General features: G+C 35.1%; 1 protein-coding gene across 1 annotated transcript in view; it reads right to left on the reverse strand.

The window, feature by feature from the left end:
• Window positions 1–18,133, reverse strand: part of LOC141419452 (uncharacterized) — a 237,422-nt gene that overhangs the window by 34,483 nt on the left and 184,806 nt on the right. Inside the window, exons 9-10 of the mRNA XM_074062253.1 lie at window positions 2,182–2,303; window positions 397–1,754 (exon numbers count right to left, since the gene is read on the reverse strand). Coding sequence (XP_073918354.1) covers window positions 397–1,754; window positions 2,182–2,303 — 1,480 coding nt within the window. The remainder of the gene's footprint in view (window positions 1–396; window positions 1,755–2,181; window positions 2,304–18,133) is intronic.

An 18,133-nucleotide genomic window follows, 5' to 3' on the forward strand; every position in this document is an offset into this window, starting at 1 on the left:
GATAATAACTGTTTTGGAAGCAAGATAATTTGAACTTTTATATAGTTTGGCTTATATGTTTATCTCTTTTCACAATAACTAATAAAAAAAAGAATTCGTGAGCAATCTCTATTTACCTATTCCAGTATGATGGGCACTAAATTCAACATGGTGTTTTAGAATTCTTTAATTTTCCTGTTTAAGATGTGACAAAAAATTAACTAAAATGGAATGATTTACCTAATTTTTAATCATGAAATAAAAATGTGGAATTAAGATATCAACTGTCCAAATGTCTGATCAAACTGGCTCAGGTCTATATCTGTTAACACTGCTGTCATTTTAGAAATGTCATAATGTTGTTAATTAAACCTATGAAATAAGGTGCCTTCAAAGCCCACATACATTTAAGCTTACCTTTGGGACGATTATCCTTTCTGCGAGCACCAAGCCTTTCTGCTTCATTTTCTGCTTCAAGTCCATGTCTTTCACAGTCCAGTGCAATTCTGTGCTCTTTTTCACTGCCATACTCTATAAGGTGTCTTTCTTTTCCTTCATCTTTTTGAAGTCTTTCATTTTCAGAGTCTCTTTGACATTTGTCAGAATTTTCAAAGTCATCCCAATATTTTAGTTGGTCATCCTGACTTCTTTCAGAACTATCCTGAAGTCTTACAGATCTATACTGATACCTTCTAATTCTACCCTGGTGTCTACCATAATTAAAGTCCAATTGTTTTCTTTCAGAATCTATCCAGCATCTTGTAGATTCAGACTTGAGGCCGCTCCAGAATCTTTGCAAGTCAGTGGTACTTTTGCAAGTTTCAGCTTTCTTTATGTGTTTTCCAGCATCAGAGGCCATCCTTAGACTTTCAGAGTCCAAGTCTAGTGTTTGTCTTTCAGACCAAGAATCCCTCCAGAGCCCCTCAGTATGAGTGCTTAGCTGTAATTCTTTTATATCTATGAGACATCTCACAGCTGCTGAGGTTAGCTCATGTCTTTCTGAACCTGAGTCCACCTCACATGGGTTAGAGTCAGAGTCCACCATGTATCTCTTAAATCTAATCTTCTGAGGTTTCTCTTCCCCCATTAGAAGCACGTGAGATAAAGAGGCTGCTTCTGTTCTACCTCTTTCTGTGTCCATCATATATCTGTCAGAAGCAGAGATCATGCAGATTTTTTCTGTCTCTGTCAATTTTTTTTCAGATTCTATCATACGTTTTACAGAATCTGTTTCTGCCTTCAATGTGTGTTTCACAGATGGAAAAGCTATGGGGAATTTACTTGAGTCTGAGTCTCTCCCCAGTTTTTCATCGTCAGAATCCATCAGGTATTTTTCAGATTCAGAGTCTCCAAAGCATTTTTCTGACCCTGAGTCCATCCAGTCTTTCAGAGAGGCAGAATCTACCTGGCATGATTCAACACTTACCAGGTGTTGATCTGACTCCATTAGGACTTCCACAGAGCCTGAATCTACTTCTAGTGAGTTCCTGGGGCATTTTTCTGAGTCTGAGTCTGTTCCCCATATTACTGAGCTAGAGTCTTTTGAGTGTTGCTCTAAGTCATAGTCGGAACCAATGCCTCTATCAGAGTCAGAATCAATTATACATCTTTCAGAACCAGAATCCATAAGAGGGGTGTCACTTTCAATTATTGTTAGGTCTTGAAGACTTTTATAGTCCAAAGAACCACCTGACATTTCGGAATCTTTTGTATCAGAAACGTCTGTTTCAGATTTGTTTCCAATATCGCGTTGTAGCTTAACGGCTTCTTCATTACTTAAAGAAAAGACAAACATGAATATTTATTTAAATATTAATCAAGTATTAGTAAACACATTACTTCCCTGTTGAAACCCCTCTGAAGGAAAATATTAGAGCATAATTTCTATTTTTAATGTTGTAGAAGGCAAGAAACAACACTAAGCTTCTTATGAAAAAGCTTGGAAGAACATTAGTGCATACTGATTTTACACTCACTTGCATGCTCCCTCACATTAACTGCTTTCCATTGCACCTGAAAAGAATTGCCTGGCTAGGCTACTTTCTTGTGATATGCTATTTTCTTGTTCCTACCCAATCAATATACATCATTATTTTGAGGATCAAATATGTTTAAAAAGTAGCGTAAAACAAAAATAGAACATTTTTCTGTATTCTAGTCTAAGATTATATTTAAGTAGACCTGACTATCCATGAAGATTACCTTTGAGTACTGAATCTTTCTGTAGAAAAACATTCAAATCTGTCAGATACTCTTTGATTTGAAAGGGGAACATATTGGAAAGGAGATACAGGTCCACATGATGAAACAGTTGTAGTTATTGGCTGCAAAACAAGATAAATCATAAGGTTGTAATTTCTTAGTTTAACACAAATCACAGCACATTTAGACATTTAGGCTGAAGAGAGGATGCTAACTTGATTTGTTACCCATGTGCTTAATGGATAGGTATAATGAGAACTTACAAAGTAAAAGTTAAGAGTTAATATTTACATATAAGGGCAAGAATGGAAGACTCATTATGGGGTGTTTTCTCAGCCTCTACTTTTCCATAAGCTAATGTCCACTCCCAAATGCCACTTTGGTCTGAAGTTTCCTAGACTTTTGATTGTAGTAACTGGCATTAAACACAAATTGGGACAATCAGATTCTCTTTCTTAGATGTTTGGAGTTAGAACTCAGAAGTTTTTTTTTCTTTTGGCCAATTGTTTGAAATGAGGATAGATGATCTCAGGCACAATAGAAAAGCCAATTGTGTGGTATGCCCAGAGAAGTTGAAAACAGCCAAAGTGAAGAGAATGTGAGAAATAAAACAGCTAACCATACCGAGGAAGTAGAAGCAAGAAACAGAGATAAACATGTTTTCTACTTAGACTCCTTATTTTTTTTCATTATTAGAGAAACTTTTGATACTGTATCCATGGTTTATTTTTTATTTTACTTTTTTCTTTATTGTTGTGCTGGGTGGGAGTACATTTACAAAGGTTCTGATTCCTTATGTTTTTTTCAGTTCCTGATTCCATTCTCTCTTAAGTATCAATTCTACGTTCTCGCCTGGAGTTCTATAAGTTAGTCAAAGATTCTTGAAATAAGTTCCTACCACCTGTCTTATTTTTTTGATCAAGCAAATATGAATGAGGTTCTTTCCCTTTCAATCAATCAAAATGACCATAAGAGAAGAATTGCTGCCAGTATTTTATTGCTAACCTGAAAGTAGAACATAAATAACAAGTGCGTCTTTTAGCCACAGGAAGGATTCCAGCACAGGTGAAGAGAAGTTCAAAGAATGACCAAAGTTAATTTATCTATATGGAGAGATTTCTTCTGTTTTCAATGAAACTCAAATAAGAAATAATAGATTTATACTATAATGTGTTATTTAGATATTATATAAGAAAAATATCCTGTAAGTCTTATACTTTAGAATTGACAGTAATATGAGGTTTAGAATCTATAGTCTCAGAAGATAACTATGAGGCTCAGACAAGATAATGTTTAGGAAAAAACATTTATTTTGAAAACTGGTAAAGAATTATAAAAAGTAAATTATTATTAGATGAAAAGAAAAGATAGCATACTTTTATATGGCACAAAGAAACACAAATATTGAAATTTCCACATGCTAGGGGAAATAGATAGCAAAGGGTGAGTGGAAATTCAAGCAGATTTTATTTAACTATGCATAATCTATGTTAAATCAAATATCTGCCTTCATAAATTGGTAACTAATGCCCTTTAATGTTTGATTTATCAGTATACCCAGCCTCTTGAGTTACTATACAAAGAATGTTTCTACTCTTTTTAGAAGAGCCTCTAGCAGCTATGCATTCTACTGCATTGAGAAAAAAAAATTGATAGTGTAAATTTGGAATTCATATAGGTTGTTTGGATTAACATACTACCTGAAGGTTTAGAGACTGCAACTATATCAAAGCTTTATGTCTGACTTTGGAACATGAAACCAAACATCTTCCTTATCAGAAATACTTTTAAAGATGATATAAGTTACCAGAAGGCTTAAGTATTATTCTAGTATTACTAGTATTCAGGGGTGGTACTTTTGAAATAAACATGGTTTTGCTAAAGAATAAAATTCAATAAATATCAAGGAGGTATATTTATAAACTCATTAATTAGAACCCTTGAAAAAACTAACCACTTGTTAACTTTAAGACTGCTTTCCTGAGAAATATAATTGTGTGCAGTACTGAAATGTTATTATTGAAAAAAGAAAAAAATTTCTGACCACCAAATTTAAAAAGCTTTTTAATAAATATGTCTTCAACTAAAGAATCTATTATAAGGTGTGCTTTATACTATACATTAAACTAATTTGCACTTAAGTCTAAAAAGCTCTTTCCAGAGGTTAATATCCTGATCTCTTCTTTATATCTGCTATCTATTGCATCTTTTTAAAAATTATTCATTTATTCACATGTGCATACATTGTCTGGGTAATTTCTCTCCCCAGCCCTCCACCCCTACCATCTCTCCCACAACACCTTGGCTTCCAGGAATCTTACATATAAAACTGTTAAGTCATCATTTTGGTGTGTATTTGTGTTGAATCCTATAATATTAACAAATCACTATAGTCATTAAGATGAAGACATTCATTACAAAGAATAGTTCTTGATCTTGTCATGAGTGCCATGTCCACACTCTTATAACATGCAACTGTTTCCTAATTATTCAGTGTTCTGAAAGAAATGGACTCGTAGAGGCATTTAGGCCTCAGAGTCTGACAGACAACATCAAGTGAACTCTTGGGTTCTTGAAGAACTTGAAGATTAAAAAGGCTTCCATCAATGCCCTATGATACATTTTATTTTATCTCCATCACTATTTTTAATCAGTAAGTACTGTTCCATAACTAGGGTTAATCTTTAATGGAATTCCATGAAATAGCATGTGATTTATAAAATTTTCATGATTTTTACAATTTAAATAGGGTGTTGCAAGGAAGTATGGGAAGGAGAGCAAGGAAAGTAACCCATTTAATTTCTAAAGAAAGTGAAGCTCACTACTCTCACAACTTGACTGCTCCATGTTCCTTCTGAAAACTAGCCACGTGATTGTACATCACATATTTCCCTAGAGGTTTACTTTGGGAAAGCATCATTACTAAGGATTTCCATTTACAATTTAATGCCAAGGAAAGAATCCAGAATACCCAGGCACTTTCCATAACTACTCAAAGATAGTACAACTCAGTTTAAAAAAGAGTGACCTAGTTGAGGGGCCTAAAATTTATGTTCTAAAGGCCAAATTCTGTCTTCCACCTATTCTGGGATGAATGTTATTTTTACATTTCTATAATTAAAATCTATGAGTCTATTAACCTTTCACTTGGAATAGTTGCTTCAAGAATTGAAAGCATTTTCTCTTAGGCTGTAAACTTAAAATATCTGTAATTTGGTACTTGAAAGAAAATGTCTGTCAACCTCTGCACTAGATGATTTCCAAGCACTTTTGTGACTTAGTCTTTAAACAAGATAAAAATATTCAGAATATATAAGTAACTCACAAAAATAGTTAACAATAACAAAAATAATACAATTAAAAACTTGGTTAATGATCTCAATTCTGAAAAGAAGAAATAAAAATAGGCAGTAAATATTTGGAAAAATGCTCACTATCATTAGCCATCAGAAAAATTCAAATAAAAACCCCAAAATATCATATCAATCCAGTTAGAATAGTTAACATGAAAACATGAACAATAACAAATGCTGTAAAGAATTTGGATAAAAAAATTTTATACACTGTTGCTTGGAATATAAATTAATACAACCCTTATAGGGAGCATATTGAGGTTACTCAATAAACTAAAAATAGATCTACCATATACTCCAGCAATTCCACTATTGGGCATATGTCCAAAGGAAATAAAATAAAATCCATATATAAAAGTATCTAGCTTGGGATGTAGCTCAGTGATAGAGCATTTGCCTAACATATGCAAGGCCCTGGTTAAATCCTCACCACCAAAGATGAGAGGAATGGAGGGATGGAGAGGAATAGAGAGGGATGGAGAGAGAGGGGGAGAAAAAGAGAGAGACAGAGAGAGAGTGAGAGAGAGATCAAACATTCACATTAAAAGCCAAGATTTGGAATCAACCTAAATGCCCAGCAGTGAGGGAACAGATAAAGAAAACATGGTGTTTACACAGAAAGGAATACTTTTCAATCACAAAAATATGAAATTCTGTCACTGTGACAGCATTGATGGACATGGAAGACATTATATCAAGTGAAATAAACCAGACACAGAAAGCAAATACTGAGTGATCTCCCTTATACGTGGAATCAAGAAAAGATGGCCACACAGAAGTCAGGTATAGCATGGTAGCTACCAGAAACTGGGGACAGATGAGAGTGGGGGGATAGTGTGAGGGTGGTTAATGGGTAGAAGATAACAAGTAGATGGTAAGAGTAAGTGCTTGTGTTCTATTGTGCAAGTAGAGTGACTATAATTAATGCTAATGTATTGTAGATTCCAAAATAGCTTTTACCACAAAGAAATAGCAAATGCATAGTTTGGTAGATATGCTGATTAACCTTATTTGATCATCAATGTATGCATGTATCAAATTATCATATTGTATGCCATAAACATGTACAATCATGTGCCAATTAAAATATAAAAAATTAAACAAATTATAGGGATAATCATTAAACAAATAAAAAACCAGAACAAATATAAACTTAAGAAAACACCAAGAACAAATTCTAGAATTAAAAATTGCAATAACAAAAGTAAATTATTCACTGGATAGGATGAAAAACATATTTGAAGTAGATGGAATGAAAAGTATACTTGAGATGACAGAGGAAAAATCAGTGACCTTGCAGTGATAGAAATTGAATTCCTTCAGTCCAATTAACAAAGAGAAAATAAAAGATTTAAAGAAAAATGATGGTAGATCACAGAGATCCAAGATGGCAATGGAGACAGAGCCGCAGACCTCGTGAGCTGACACAGAGATCCAGCAGAGAAGCTGGAGACATGCCTGACTGAGGTAAAGCTCCAGGAACAGCCAAAAACAGGAAACTCTAAAGACTTATATCGTGGAAGGTTTCACCACACCACAACTTAATAAAAGAACAGCTGACCTGCCAAATCCCCACCCCGTAGGTCTTCAGAGCTGCTGCTCCATTCTGCTGGGCTCTCTGCCCCTCGGGCTGCACCAGGTCACAGCCCTGTGCCAGACCCACACACAGTGGGATACCGGTCCCTCAGCGGTGCCGGCCTCAAGCCCCCAGATCCACACCATGCCTGAATACTCACCCCTTGGCCGGGCCGCTGGATCCATGACCACCAGGATTCCTGCCACCAATATGGCTGGTCCCTAGCCTGGAGCTGGTCCCACACTTCACAGGGATACCAGCCCCTCCCCGCAAGCCCACTGCCATTCAGGCCCTGCTAAGCCCCAGCCACACATAGGATGACTAGATCCACACCCCACCCATCAGGCCCTACCTGGCTCCATCTCTGTGTGGAATGACTGGAGCCCTGCCCCGCTGGGACAGGCACCATCCGGGTGTGAGACAGTTGCATCCAACAGCCTGCCAGGAACCCTGCCCCCGAGTGCAGCCAGCCCCAGCTCTACAGGCTTTCCTAGATAACTGCTCCAACAGGCTCCTGCTCGGCTGCCAGGAGAGGACTCCAAGCGTGCCTAAGAGACATTCACACACTGGACTGGACACTAAAGAACTAAAAACAACTAAGCCTGCAATCCTACTGTTCCAGAACTGGTGATTTTTTTTCTCCCTTCCTTAAGGGTTTGGCAGCCTGGTTTGCTGTTTGATTACCCACCATCTCTCCCATTTTTTAAAATTTCTTTCCTTCTTTTCTTTCCTTTCTTCTCTCTTCCTTTTATCTTCCCTTCTCTTTCTCTTTTTTATCCTTTTCTCACGATTTTGTTATTATTAATATTGTAACCCAGCTAATACCAAATTACATATAGTCCAGGGACAGAAATGGTACCTAGTAGAAATATGGGAAGAAGAAAGAGGGAATGAAACCATTCTTTCCCGAAAAATAAAGTATTACAGGATTTAGAGCAAAATGAAGAAAACAGATACCCAGATCCAGACTCCAACAAAACAAAGATAAATTATACCAAGGAACTCAATGAAGAACACAAGAACACCCTGAAAGAAGAAATTCTATAAGTAATTAATGAGAATTACATAGAGATGTTACTAAACATGATCAACCAAAATGTACAGTAGGCACTCAAGAAATTCCAAGATGACAAAACTCAAGAATATCAGAAAACACAGAAAAAATAAATGAAATCATAGGAGCCCTAAGCAAACACCAAACTGAAACAAAGATCACCATATGCAGAGAGATAATTGAATTAAGGGCAAAAATGGACAATATTAAAGAAGAAGTAACCCATGATATGGAAAACCTCAGAAAAAAGATTGAAACAGAAATACAAAACAAAATGGAAGGCCATTCCAGCAGAACAGAAAAAACAGAAGACAGAATCTCAGAACTTGAAGATGAAATGGCAATTAAAGGAAAAACTGAAGAACTATTAGTTAAACAACTCAAGACCTGTGAAAAGAAAATACAGGAATTCACTAACTCCATCAAAAGACCAAACCTGAGAATCATGGGCACTGAAGAAGGAGAAGAGGTTCAAGCAAAAGGACTGCATAATATATTCAACAAAATAATAACAGAAAAATTTCCCAAATCTAGAGAGAACTATGCCCATTCAGTTACAGGCAGCTTCCAGAACACCAAACAGACCTGACCAAAATAGAGCTACCCCATGACATATCATCATCAAAACAACAAACACAGAGACTAAAGAAAGAATATTGAAGGCTGTAAGACAGAAAAAACAAATAACATACAAAGGTAAATCCATCAAAATCACAGCAGACTTCTCAACAGAAACATTAAATGCAAGAAGAGCATGGTGTGAGATCTTCCAAGCACTGAATGAAAATAACTTCAATCCTAGGATACTTTACCCAGCAAAACTATCATTCAAAAAAGATGGAACAATAAAATCTTCCATGATAATCAGAAATTAAAACAATATATGACCACCAAGCCACCACTACAAAAGATTCTCCAAGGAATTCTGCACACTGAAAGTGAAAGCAAACAAAACCGTGAAAGGGCAGGCAATACCAAACAACAAGAGAAAGAAAGGCAATAAAGTAAAGAGTAACATTGTTTCAGCTACACATAATCAAACTCTTAATCAACAAAAACAACAACATGATAGGGTTCACCACATACTTACCAATGCTAACAATGAATGTTAATGGACTAAATTCCCCCATTAAAAGACACCGACTGGCAAACTGGATTAAAAAGGAAGATCCAAGAATCTGCTGTCTACAGGAGACCCACCTCATCAACAGAAATAAGCACTGGCTGAAAGAGAAAGGCTGGAAGAAGATTTACCAAGGCAACGGTCCCCGAAAACAGGAAGGAGTAGCCATAGTTATTTTGGACAAAGTAGACTTCATACCTACATTGATCAAATGAGATAAAGAAGGACACTCCATACTAATAAAAGGAGAAATACCCCAAAAAGGAAATAACAATTATCAACCTATATGCACCCAACGTTAAAGCACAAAATTTCATCAAACATACTCTGAAGGATCTAAAAACACATATAAACTCCAACACAGTGATAGTGGGAGACCTTAATACTCCCCTATCACCAATAGATAGGTCATCCAAACAAAAATCAATAAAGAAAATCTAGAACTAAACCACACCATAGATCAAATGGAACTAGCTGATGTCTACAGAATATTTCATCCAACTTCTGCACAATACACATTCTTTTCAGTGGCCCACGGAACTTCTTCAAAAATTGATCATATTTTAGGGCACAATGCAAGCCTCAGCAAATATAAGAAAACAGAAATAATCCCATGCATTCTATCTGACCACAATGCATTAAAACTAGAAACCAACAACAAAAACAGCAGTAAAAAACATGTAAAGAATTGGAAGCTCAATGCTCAATGACATCATTGCTCAATGACAAATGGGTCATTGATGAAATAAAAGGAAATTCAAAGGTTCCTGGAAGTTAATGAAAATGAAAACATGACCTACCAGAACCTATGGGACACAGCAAAGGCAGTCGCTAGAGGAAAGTTTATAGCCATCAATGCATATATTAGAAGGATAGAAAGATCTCAAATCAATCACCTAATACTACAGCTCAAACTCTTAGAAAAACAAGAACAAGAAAATCCCTAAACAAGCAGAAGGAAAGAAATAATTAAAATAAGGGCTGAAATAAATGAAATAGAAACCAAAAAAACCATACAAAGAATCAATGAAACAAAAACGGTTCTTTGAAAAAATAAATAAGATTGACAGATCCCTGGCAAACCTGACTGAAATGAGGAGAGAAAAAACCCAAATCAGTAAAACCAGACATGCAAAAGGGGAGACAACAACAAACACCATGGAAATCCAGGAAATCATCAGAGAATACTTTGAGAGCCTATACTTTAATAAATTTGAAAATCTTGAAGAAATGGACAGATTTCTAGAAACCTACAACCACCCAAAACTGAACCAAGAAGATATTAATCACCTGAATAGATCTATAACACAAAATGAAATTGAAGCAGCAATCAAGTGTCTCCCAAAAAAGAAAAGTCCAGGACCTGATAGATTCACTGCTGAATTCTATTGGATATTTAAAGAAGAACTAATACTAACTCTCCTTAAATGGTTCCATGAAATGGAAAGGGAAGGAACACTGCCTAACTCCTTTTATGAAGCCAATATGACTCTCATCCCAAAACCAGGCAAACATACCTCTAAGAAGGACAACTATAAGCCAATTTCCTTAATGAATATCAATATGAAAACACTTAATAAAATAATGGCAAACCGAATCCAACAACACATCAGAAAGATCATACATCATGACCAAGTTGGCTTCATCCCAGGGATGCATGGATGGTTCAACATACACAAATATATACATGTAATGCAGCACATCAATAGAAGTAAAGACAAAACCACATGATCATTTCAATAGACCCAGAAAAAGCCCTCAACAAGATCCAACACCATTTCATGATAAAAGCTCTAAGAAAACAAGGAATAGAAGGAATGTACCTCAACATTGTAAAGGCTATTTATGACAAACCTACAGCCAACATCATCCTTAATGGTGAAAAACTGAAACCATTTCCCCTAAAATCAGGAATGAGACAAGAATGCCCACTATCCCCACTCCTATTCAACATAGTACTGGAATTCCTAGACAGAGCAATTAGGCAAGAAGAAGAAATAAAAGAAATACAAATAGGTAAAGAAACTGTCAAAATATCCTTATTTGAAGATGATATGTTCCTATACCTTAAAGACCCAAAAAACTCCACCCAAAACCCCTTAGACACCATAAACGGCTACAGTAGTTAGCAGGATAAAAAATCAACCTACAGAAATCATTAGCTTTTCTATACACCAACAACGAACAAACTGAGAAGGAATATATGGAAACAAATCCATTTACAAAAGCCCCCCCAAAATCAAATACCTAGGGGTAAATTTAACAAAAGATGTGAATGAACTCTACAAGGAGAATTAGAAACTCCTGAAGAACAAGATCGAGGAAGATTACAGAAAATGGAAAGATCTCCCATGCTCATGGATCGGTAGAATCAGCATAGTAAAGATGGCTATACTACCAAAAGCAATCTACATGTTTTATGCAATTCCCAGCAAAATCCCAATGACATTCATCACAGAGATTGAAAAATCTACTCTAAAGTTCATTAGGAAACACAAGAGACCGTGAATAGCCAAGGCAATACTCACAAAAAACAGCAATGCTGGAGGTATCACAATACCCAACTTCAAACTATATTACAAAGTAATAGCAATAAAAATAGCAAGGTACTGGCATAAAAACAGACATGAAGACCAGTGGAACAGAATAGAAGATCCAGATATGAATCCACACAACTATACCCACCTCATTTTTGACAAAGATGCCAAAAATAAACAACGGAGAAAAGATAGCCTCTTCAACAAATGTTGCTGAGAAACGTGGTCAAGTGTCTGCAATAAACTGAAACTAGATTCATGTCTATCACCCTGTATTAGTATCAAGTCAAAATAGATCAAGGACCTAAATATCAGAACTGAAACTCTGAAGTTACTATAGGAAGGAGCAGGAAACACTCTGGAATTAATAGGTATAAACAAAAATTACCTCAATGGAACACCAGCAGCCCGGCAACTAAGAGAAAGGATGGACAAATGGGACTTCATAAAATTAACAAGCTTCTGCTTAACAAAAGAAATGGTCTCTAAACTGAAGAGACCACCTACAGAGTGGGAGAAAATATTTGCCAGCTATACATCAGACAAGGGACTGATAACTCTCCTAAAATCAATGAAACAATTAAAAAATGGGCAACTAAACTTAATAGAACTTTCTCAAAAGAAGAAATTCAAATGGCCAAAAACACATGAAAAAATGCTCACCATCTCTAGCCATAAAGGAAAGGCAAATCAAGCCACACTAAGATTCCACCTCACTCCTGTTATAATACCCATCATCAAAAACACCAACAACAACATCTGTTGGTGAGGATGTGGGGAAAAAAGAACCCTAATCCACTGCTGGTGGGAATGCAAGCTGGTACAACCACTCTGGAAAAAAATTTGGAGACTCCTTAGAAATCTAAACATAGACCTGCCATATGATCCAGCAATCCCACTCCTGGGGATATATCCAAAGAAATACAACACAGATTACTCCAGAGGCACCTGCACACCCATGTTTATTGTGGCGGTGCTCACTATAGCCAAGTTATGGCAACAACCAAGATGCCCCACTATTGATGAATGGATCAAGAAAATGTGGTACTTGTACACAATGGAATTTTACTCAGCCATGAAGAAGAATGAAATCTTATCATTTGCAGGTAAATGGATGGAACTGGAGAACATCATTCTGAGTGATGTCAGCTAAGCTTAGAAGACCAAAAATCGTATGTTCTCCCTGATATGTGGACTTTAGATCTAGGTCAAATGCAGCAATGTTGTTGGACTTGGATCACATGATAAGGGGAGAACTCATTTGGGTGATATAGAAATAGGTAGAAAACCCAAAACATGAAAGCATTTGATGTCCCCATTCCAGAGGAACTAATATAGAAGACTTAAAGCAACAGGTTATCATGAGAAGGGGATCAGTAACCAGGGTAAAGATGAGTTAGAGATGAATCAACATGGGTCATAACACCTGTACACGAAAGCAGTGAAAGGAACATTTCTGGATAGCTATCCTCAACTCAACTAGCAAAAATGCTTTGTCTTCCTTATTAGGCTTGTCTCTTTTCTTCAACAAAACTAGTGATAAAGGCATAACAGGACCTGCCTGGATCTGAGGGGGGAAGGGGGGAGAAAGTGGGGTAGAGGGGCAGGTGGGAGAAATGACCCAAACAATGTATGCACATGTGAATAAAAGAATTTAAAAAAATCCCATTGGGATGAAAAAAAATGATTGGAGCATTAGAAACTTGTAGACTAACATCAAACATTCTATCAAGGTGTAATGGTAATTTCAGAAGTAGAAAAAGGCAAAAAATTATTTCCTTCAATGAGCAATCTGAAGCATACTTGAAATAAATGAATAGGAAGTCTCTCAAAATATGAAATAGAAGTTATCAGCAAATAAATTGAAGATATAAAGAAGAACAATACAGAAATTTCAGAACCAAAATATCTAGTAACCGGAATAAAAAATTCAGTGGAGGCTTGGTCCAGTGGCTCATGCCTATAATTCTAGCTACTCAGGAGACATAGATCAGGAGGATCACAGTTCAAGACCAGACTAGGAGAAAATTAGGGAGACCCCTATCTCAAAAAAAAAATCTGGGTGTGGTGGTATGTGTCTGTCATCTTAGCTACATAGGAACCATAAAAGGAGTATCATTGTCCAGGACAGCCTTGGCATAAATGTGAGACCCTATCTCAAAAATAACCAAAGCATAAAAGATATACAGATTGTGAAAAAAGAAATAAAACTTCATTCACAAATGACATAAATGCCTCTGTAGACAATTCCAATGAATCAACTACAACTAAAAGAATCCCTATTGGAAGTAATATAGGCAAACACAGAAAAATTGCAGAATACAAAGTTAATATGGAATAGTCAATTGCCTTCATGTATATAAGCAATGTACAACTGGAATTTGAAATTAAAAACATAATACTACTTACATTAGCACCAAAAAAGAAATATTTAGATATAAATCTATCAAAATATGTATAGGTTGGATAGGAGGAAAACTACAAATTTTTTTAGAGATAATAGCATTTATTAATTGGAAGATTTAGTATTTAATGATATACGTTCTTTCCAAAATGATGTATCCAAGCAGAAAGTTTTGAAAATATTGATTAGATGATCATAACATTTATATGAAAATGCAACAGAGTAGAACATAAATAATCTCTCTCTCTCTCTCTCTTTTTTTTTTTTGGTGGCACTGGTGTTAGAACTCAGGTCCTAATACTTGCTTGGCAGTGTGGCCCTTGAGCCACTCCACCACCCCTTTTATTGATGGGTTCAAGCTATTTGCCCAGGGCTAGTTTCTAACCACAATCTTCCTGATCTATGCCTCCTAAGTAGCTAGGATTACAGGTGTGAACTACCAGCACCTGGTTAGGATATAAATAATCTTGAAGAAAAAAATATTCCATGTAAAAGACAAATAAGTTAATTGAACAGAAACAGAGAACCCAACATAAATCTACACATAAATGTTCACTTGATTCTCTTAAGTGTCACCAAAGTAATTCAATGGAAGAATGGAACTGACAACTGAACACCCATATGGGGAAGGAGTAGATACATGACTCTACCTCATACTATGCACAAAAATTATACTGAGATGGTTTGTAGAACTAAATCTGAAAGCTAAACCTCTGAAGTTTTGTTCTTGTTATTTATCACTGCATAACAAATCACTCCATATTGGAGAGGTATAAAAACAATAACCATTTATTAAGTAATAACTATGTGGGCACGATTGGGATATTTCATTTCTGCTCCATGATGCCTGAGATCTCAGCTAGAATGATTTAAAAGTATGTTCCAGTTTATCTGGAGCGATACATCTGGAGCTTCATTTCCTCTCCACATACCAGGAAAACTACAAAATTTATTTGAAAAAAATCAAGAAAGATATAAATAAATGGAGAGGTATCCCATGTACATGGACAAGAAGACTCAAAATTATCAATATGTCAGTTATTTCCAACTTTATAGATTCAATGTAATCTCAGTAAAAACCCCAGTAAGATAGTTTGAGGATATTGACAAACTGATTCTAAAACTAATATGGAGAAGAAAAGGGCTCAGAAGAGATAACACAATTTTTAAGGACAGAGTTGAGAGACTGATATTATCTGATTGCAACACTTATTATAAAGCTACAGTAATCAAGTTAGTGTGGTATAAGTGAAATAATAGATCATTAGATTCATGAGACAGAATAGACATACTGAGGTACACCTACCCCAATTTAGTTAACTTTTCATTGACAAAATAGTAAAGTCAATTCATTCAAAAAAGAATTGTTGCTGGAACAATTGAATATCTACATACAAAAAACAAAAAAAGTGAATCTAGACATTGACCTTAGATGTTTCACAAAATTAACTCAAAATAGATTATGCATTTACATATAAAATGCAAAACTATAAAACTACTAAAAGAAAAGATGGAAAAACAATCCAGGTGACTGTTTGGTTATCAATACCTAGACACAACATGAAAAGCATGATCTGTGAAGGAAAACAATTGATAATTTAAACCTCATTAAAATTAAAAATTTCTGCTCTGTGAAGGACACTATAAAGAGAATAAAAGAAAAAGCCACAGACTGGGAGAACGTCTTTGCAAAATACAGCTAATAAAGCCCTGGTATCCCAAATACACAAATAACAAAAAGAAAATGAACAACTCAAGTTAAAAATAGACAAAATACCTGGACACTTTATCAAAGGAGATAAACAGTATGACAAATAAGCATATGAAAGGATGCTCAAAAATATATGCCATTAGGGAATTGCAAATTAAAACAACAGGATACCACTACATGCCTATTAGAACAACTACAACCTAAAACACTGACACCAATTGTTTGTAAGGATGAGGAGCAACAGAAACTCATTAATTGCTGTTGAGAATGCAAAATCATACAGACACTTTGGGAGACAGTTTGGCAATTTCTTACAAAATTAAACATACTTATACCATATCATCTAGCAGTCATGTTCCTTTGTACTTACCTAAATAAGCTGAAAACATGTCTACAGGCAAATCTGCATGCAAAAGTTTGAGAAGCCTTATTCATAATTTTCAAATCCTAAGAGATTTCACTTAAATAGATGAATTTACACAGAAGTGATTTGTAGGTTGGCATATATTTTTATTAGTCATCAGCTCATAAGGTATTTTAACATCACAACCTGTCATTTAAAAAAATCACCTTCCTTAGAGTGTAAGATAATTCGGCATTAAGATTTTTATAGAGTGTGGAATGAGAGGGGTAACAGGTGTTCTCAAACTATCCTTCAAAGACTACCTTTTTCTATGTATTTTTTCAAAATACAGACTTTAGTTATTAAATATCAACCAAGCCTACTAAATTGCTGCTAACATTTTTATTTTAAAATTTTAAATGTAAAATTAAGATCTCCTGTTATTTGTAGTAATATGTAAAAGAACAATTAATTTTAGTCTGTTCAATACAGATAAGTGTCTATTAATTATAATATCTCTTGGAAGAGAAATAACATTGATGCCAATTGTTGATAATGATAAAAGAATAATGAACTAAGAAATCAAACAGTTTTAAAAGAAACTATGATAACAATTTCTCTAGCCTGCTCTGTATGCTGAATTATCATGTTTAATAATGTTGTTTCTAAATTTACCTAGTCTTTTACCCAATGACTAGAAATAAAAACCAGGAAAAAAATCGTAAAACATATTATCAGTGTTATAATTGACATTGTTAAATTTTTTCTTGTAATTATCATATACCTACTCTAAAGCTACTTCTTCAAAGCTTAATTAAAGACCTACTATCATTGGGCAGATTATCACTAACTCAGGGGAAGAAAATAGTTTTAGGAATTATTATAAACCATAGTTGCAATCATAGAAGAATGCAACACAACATAGTCCAAATGACTTTCTGGCTTATTTATTTGAGTAGTATTCTCAAGTTTCTATAATAAAGATAACTTAAAATTTAAATATTTCACCTGGTGGTGCATTCCTACAATTTCAGCTACTCAGGAGGTGAGGGTAGGAACATTGTAGTTCTAGGCCAGCCTGAGAAAAGTCAGTGTGAGACCCTATCTGAAAAATAGACCCTCTCTGCAAAAGCACTGGATGCATGGCTCAAGTGGTAGAGATCTTACCTAGAAAGTACAAGGCTCTGAATTCAATCCTTGGTACTACAAAACAAAATAAACAAAACAAACAAAACAAAACCAAGCTAATACAAAATGTTTAAAAATGCCACATATTAGACTGGAGCTGTAGCTTAATGCTGAGCATTTGCTCAGCATGTGCAAAGTCCTGGGTCTGATCTCCAGCACCACAAAAAAAGACACATGCTAATGTTCTTCAGATATTAACCCATATAAAATAAAGAAGAAAAAACTTTCAAAAATGAATCTTTGACACATTGAGCATCCGTGATCTAAAATATTAAGTACTAACATTTTGGATTAGGGTTTTTTTTAATTTGAGGATAATTATAAATACATAATGAGCTATCCTGTGGACAGGACTCAAGGATAAAGACAAAATTCACCTCTTTTGTATGTAATTCATCAACATAGCCTGAAAGTAATTTTATATAATGTTTTTAGTGCACCTGTGTTTAGACCACAACCTATCATATGAAGTCAAGTGTGGAATTCTCCACATCTGGCATCGTATTGGCACTCAAAAATTTCATATTTTGGAGCATTTTGCATCTTGGATATTAACATTAGGAATTCCTAACATTTAAGTTTTTTTAAGGAATACTAAACATGAAATTTTCATGAAATATTCCAAGGTAATGTGGATAAGAAATGATACGTTGCAAATATCTA

This window comes from Castor canadensis, chromosome X, assembly GCF_047511655.1.
Source record: "Castor canadensis chromosome X, mCasCan1.hap1v2, whole genome shotgun sequence".
Taxonomy (NCBI): domain Eukaryota; kingdom Metazoa; phylum Chordata; class Mammalia; order Rodentia; family Castoridae; genus Castor; species Castor canadensis.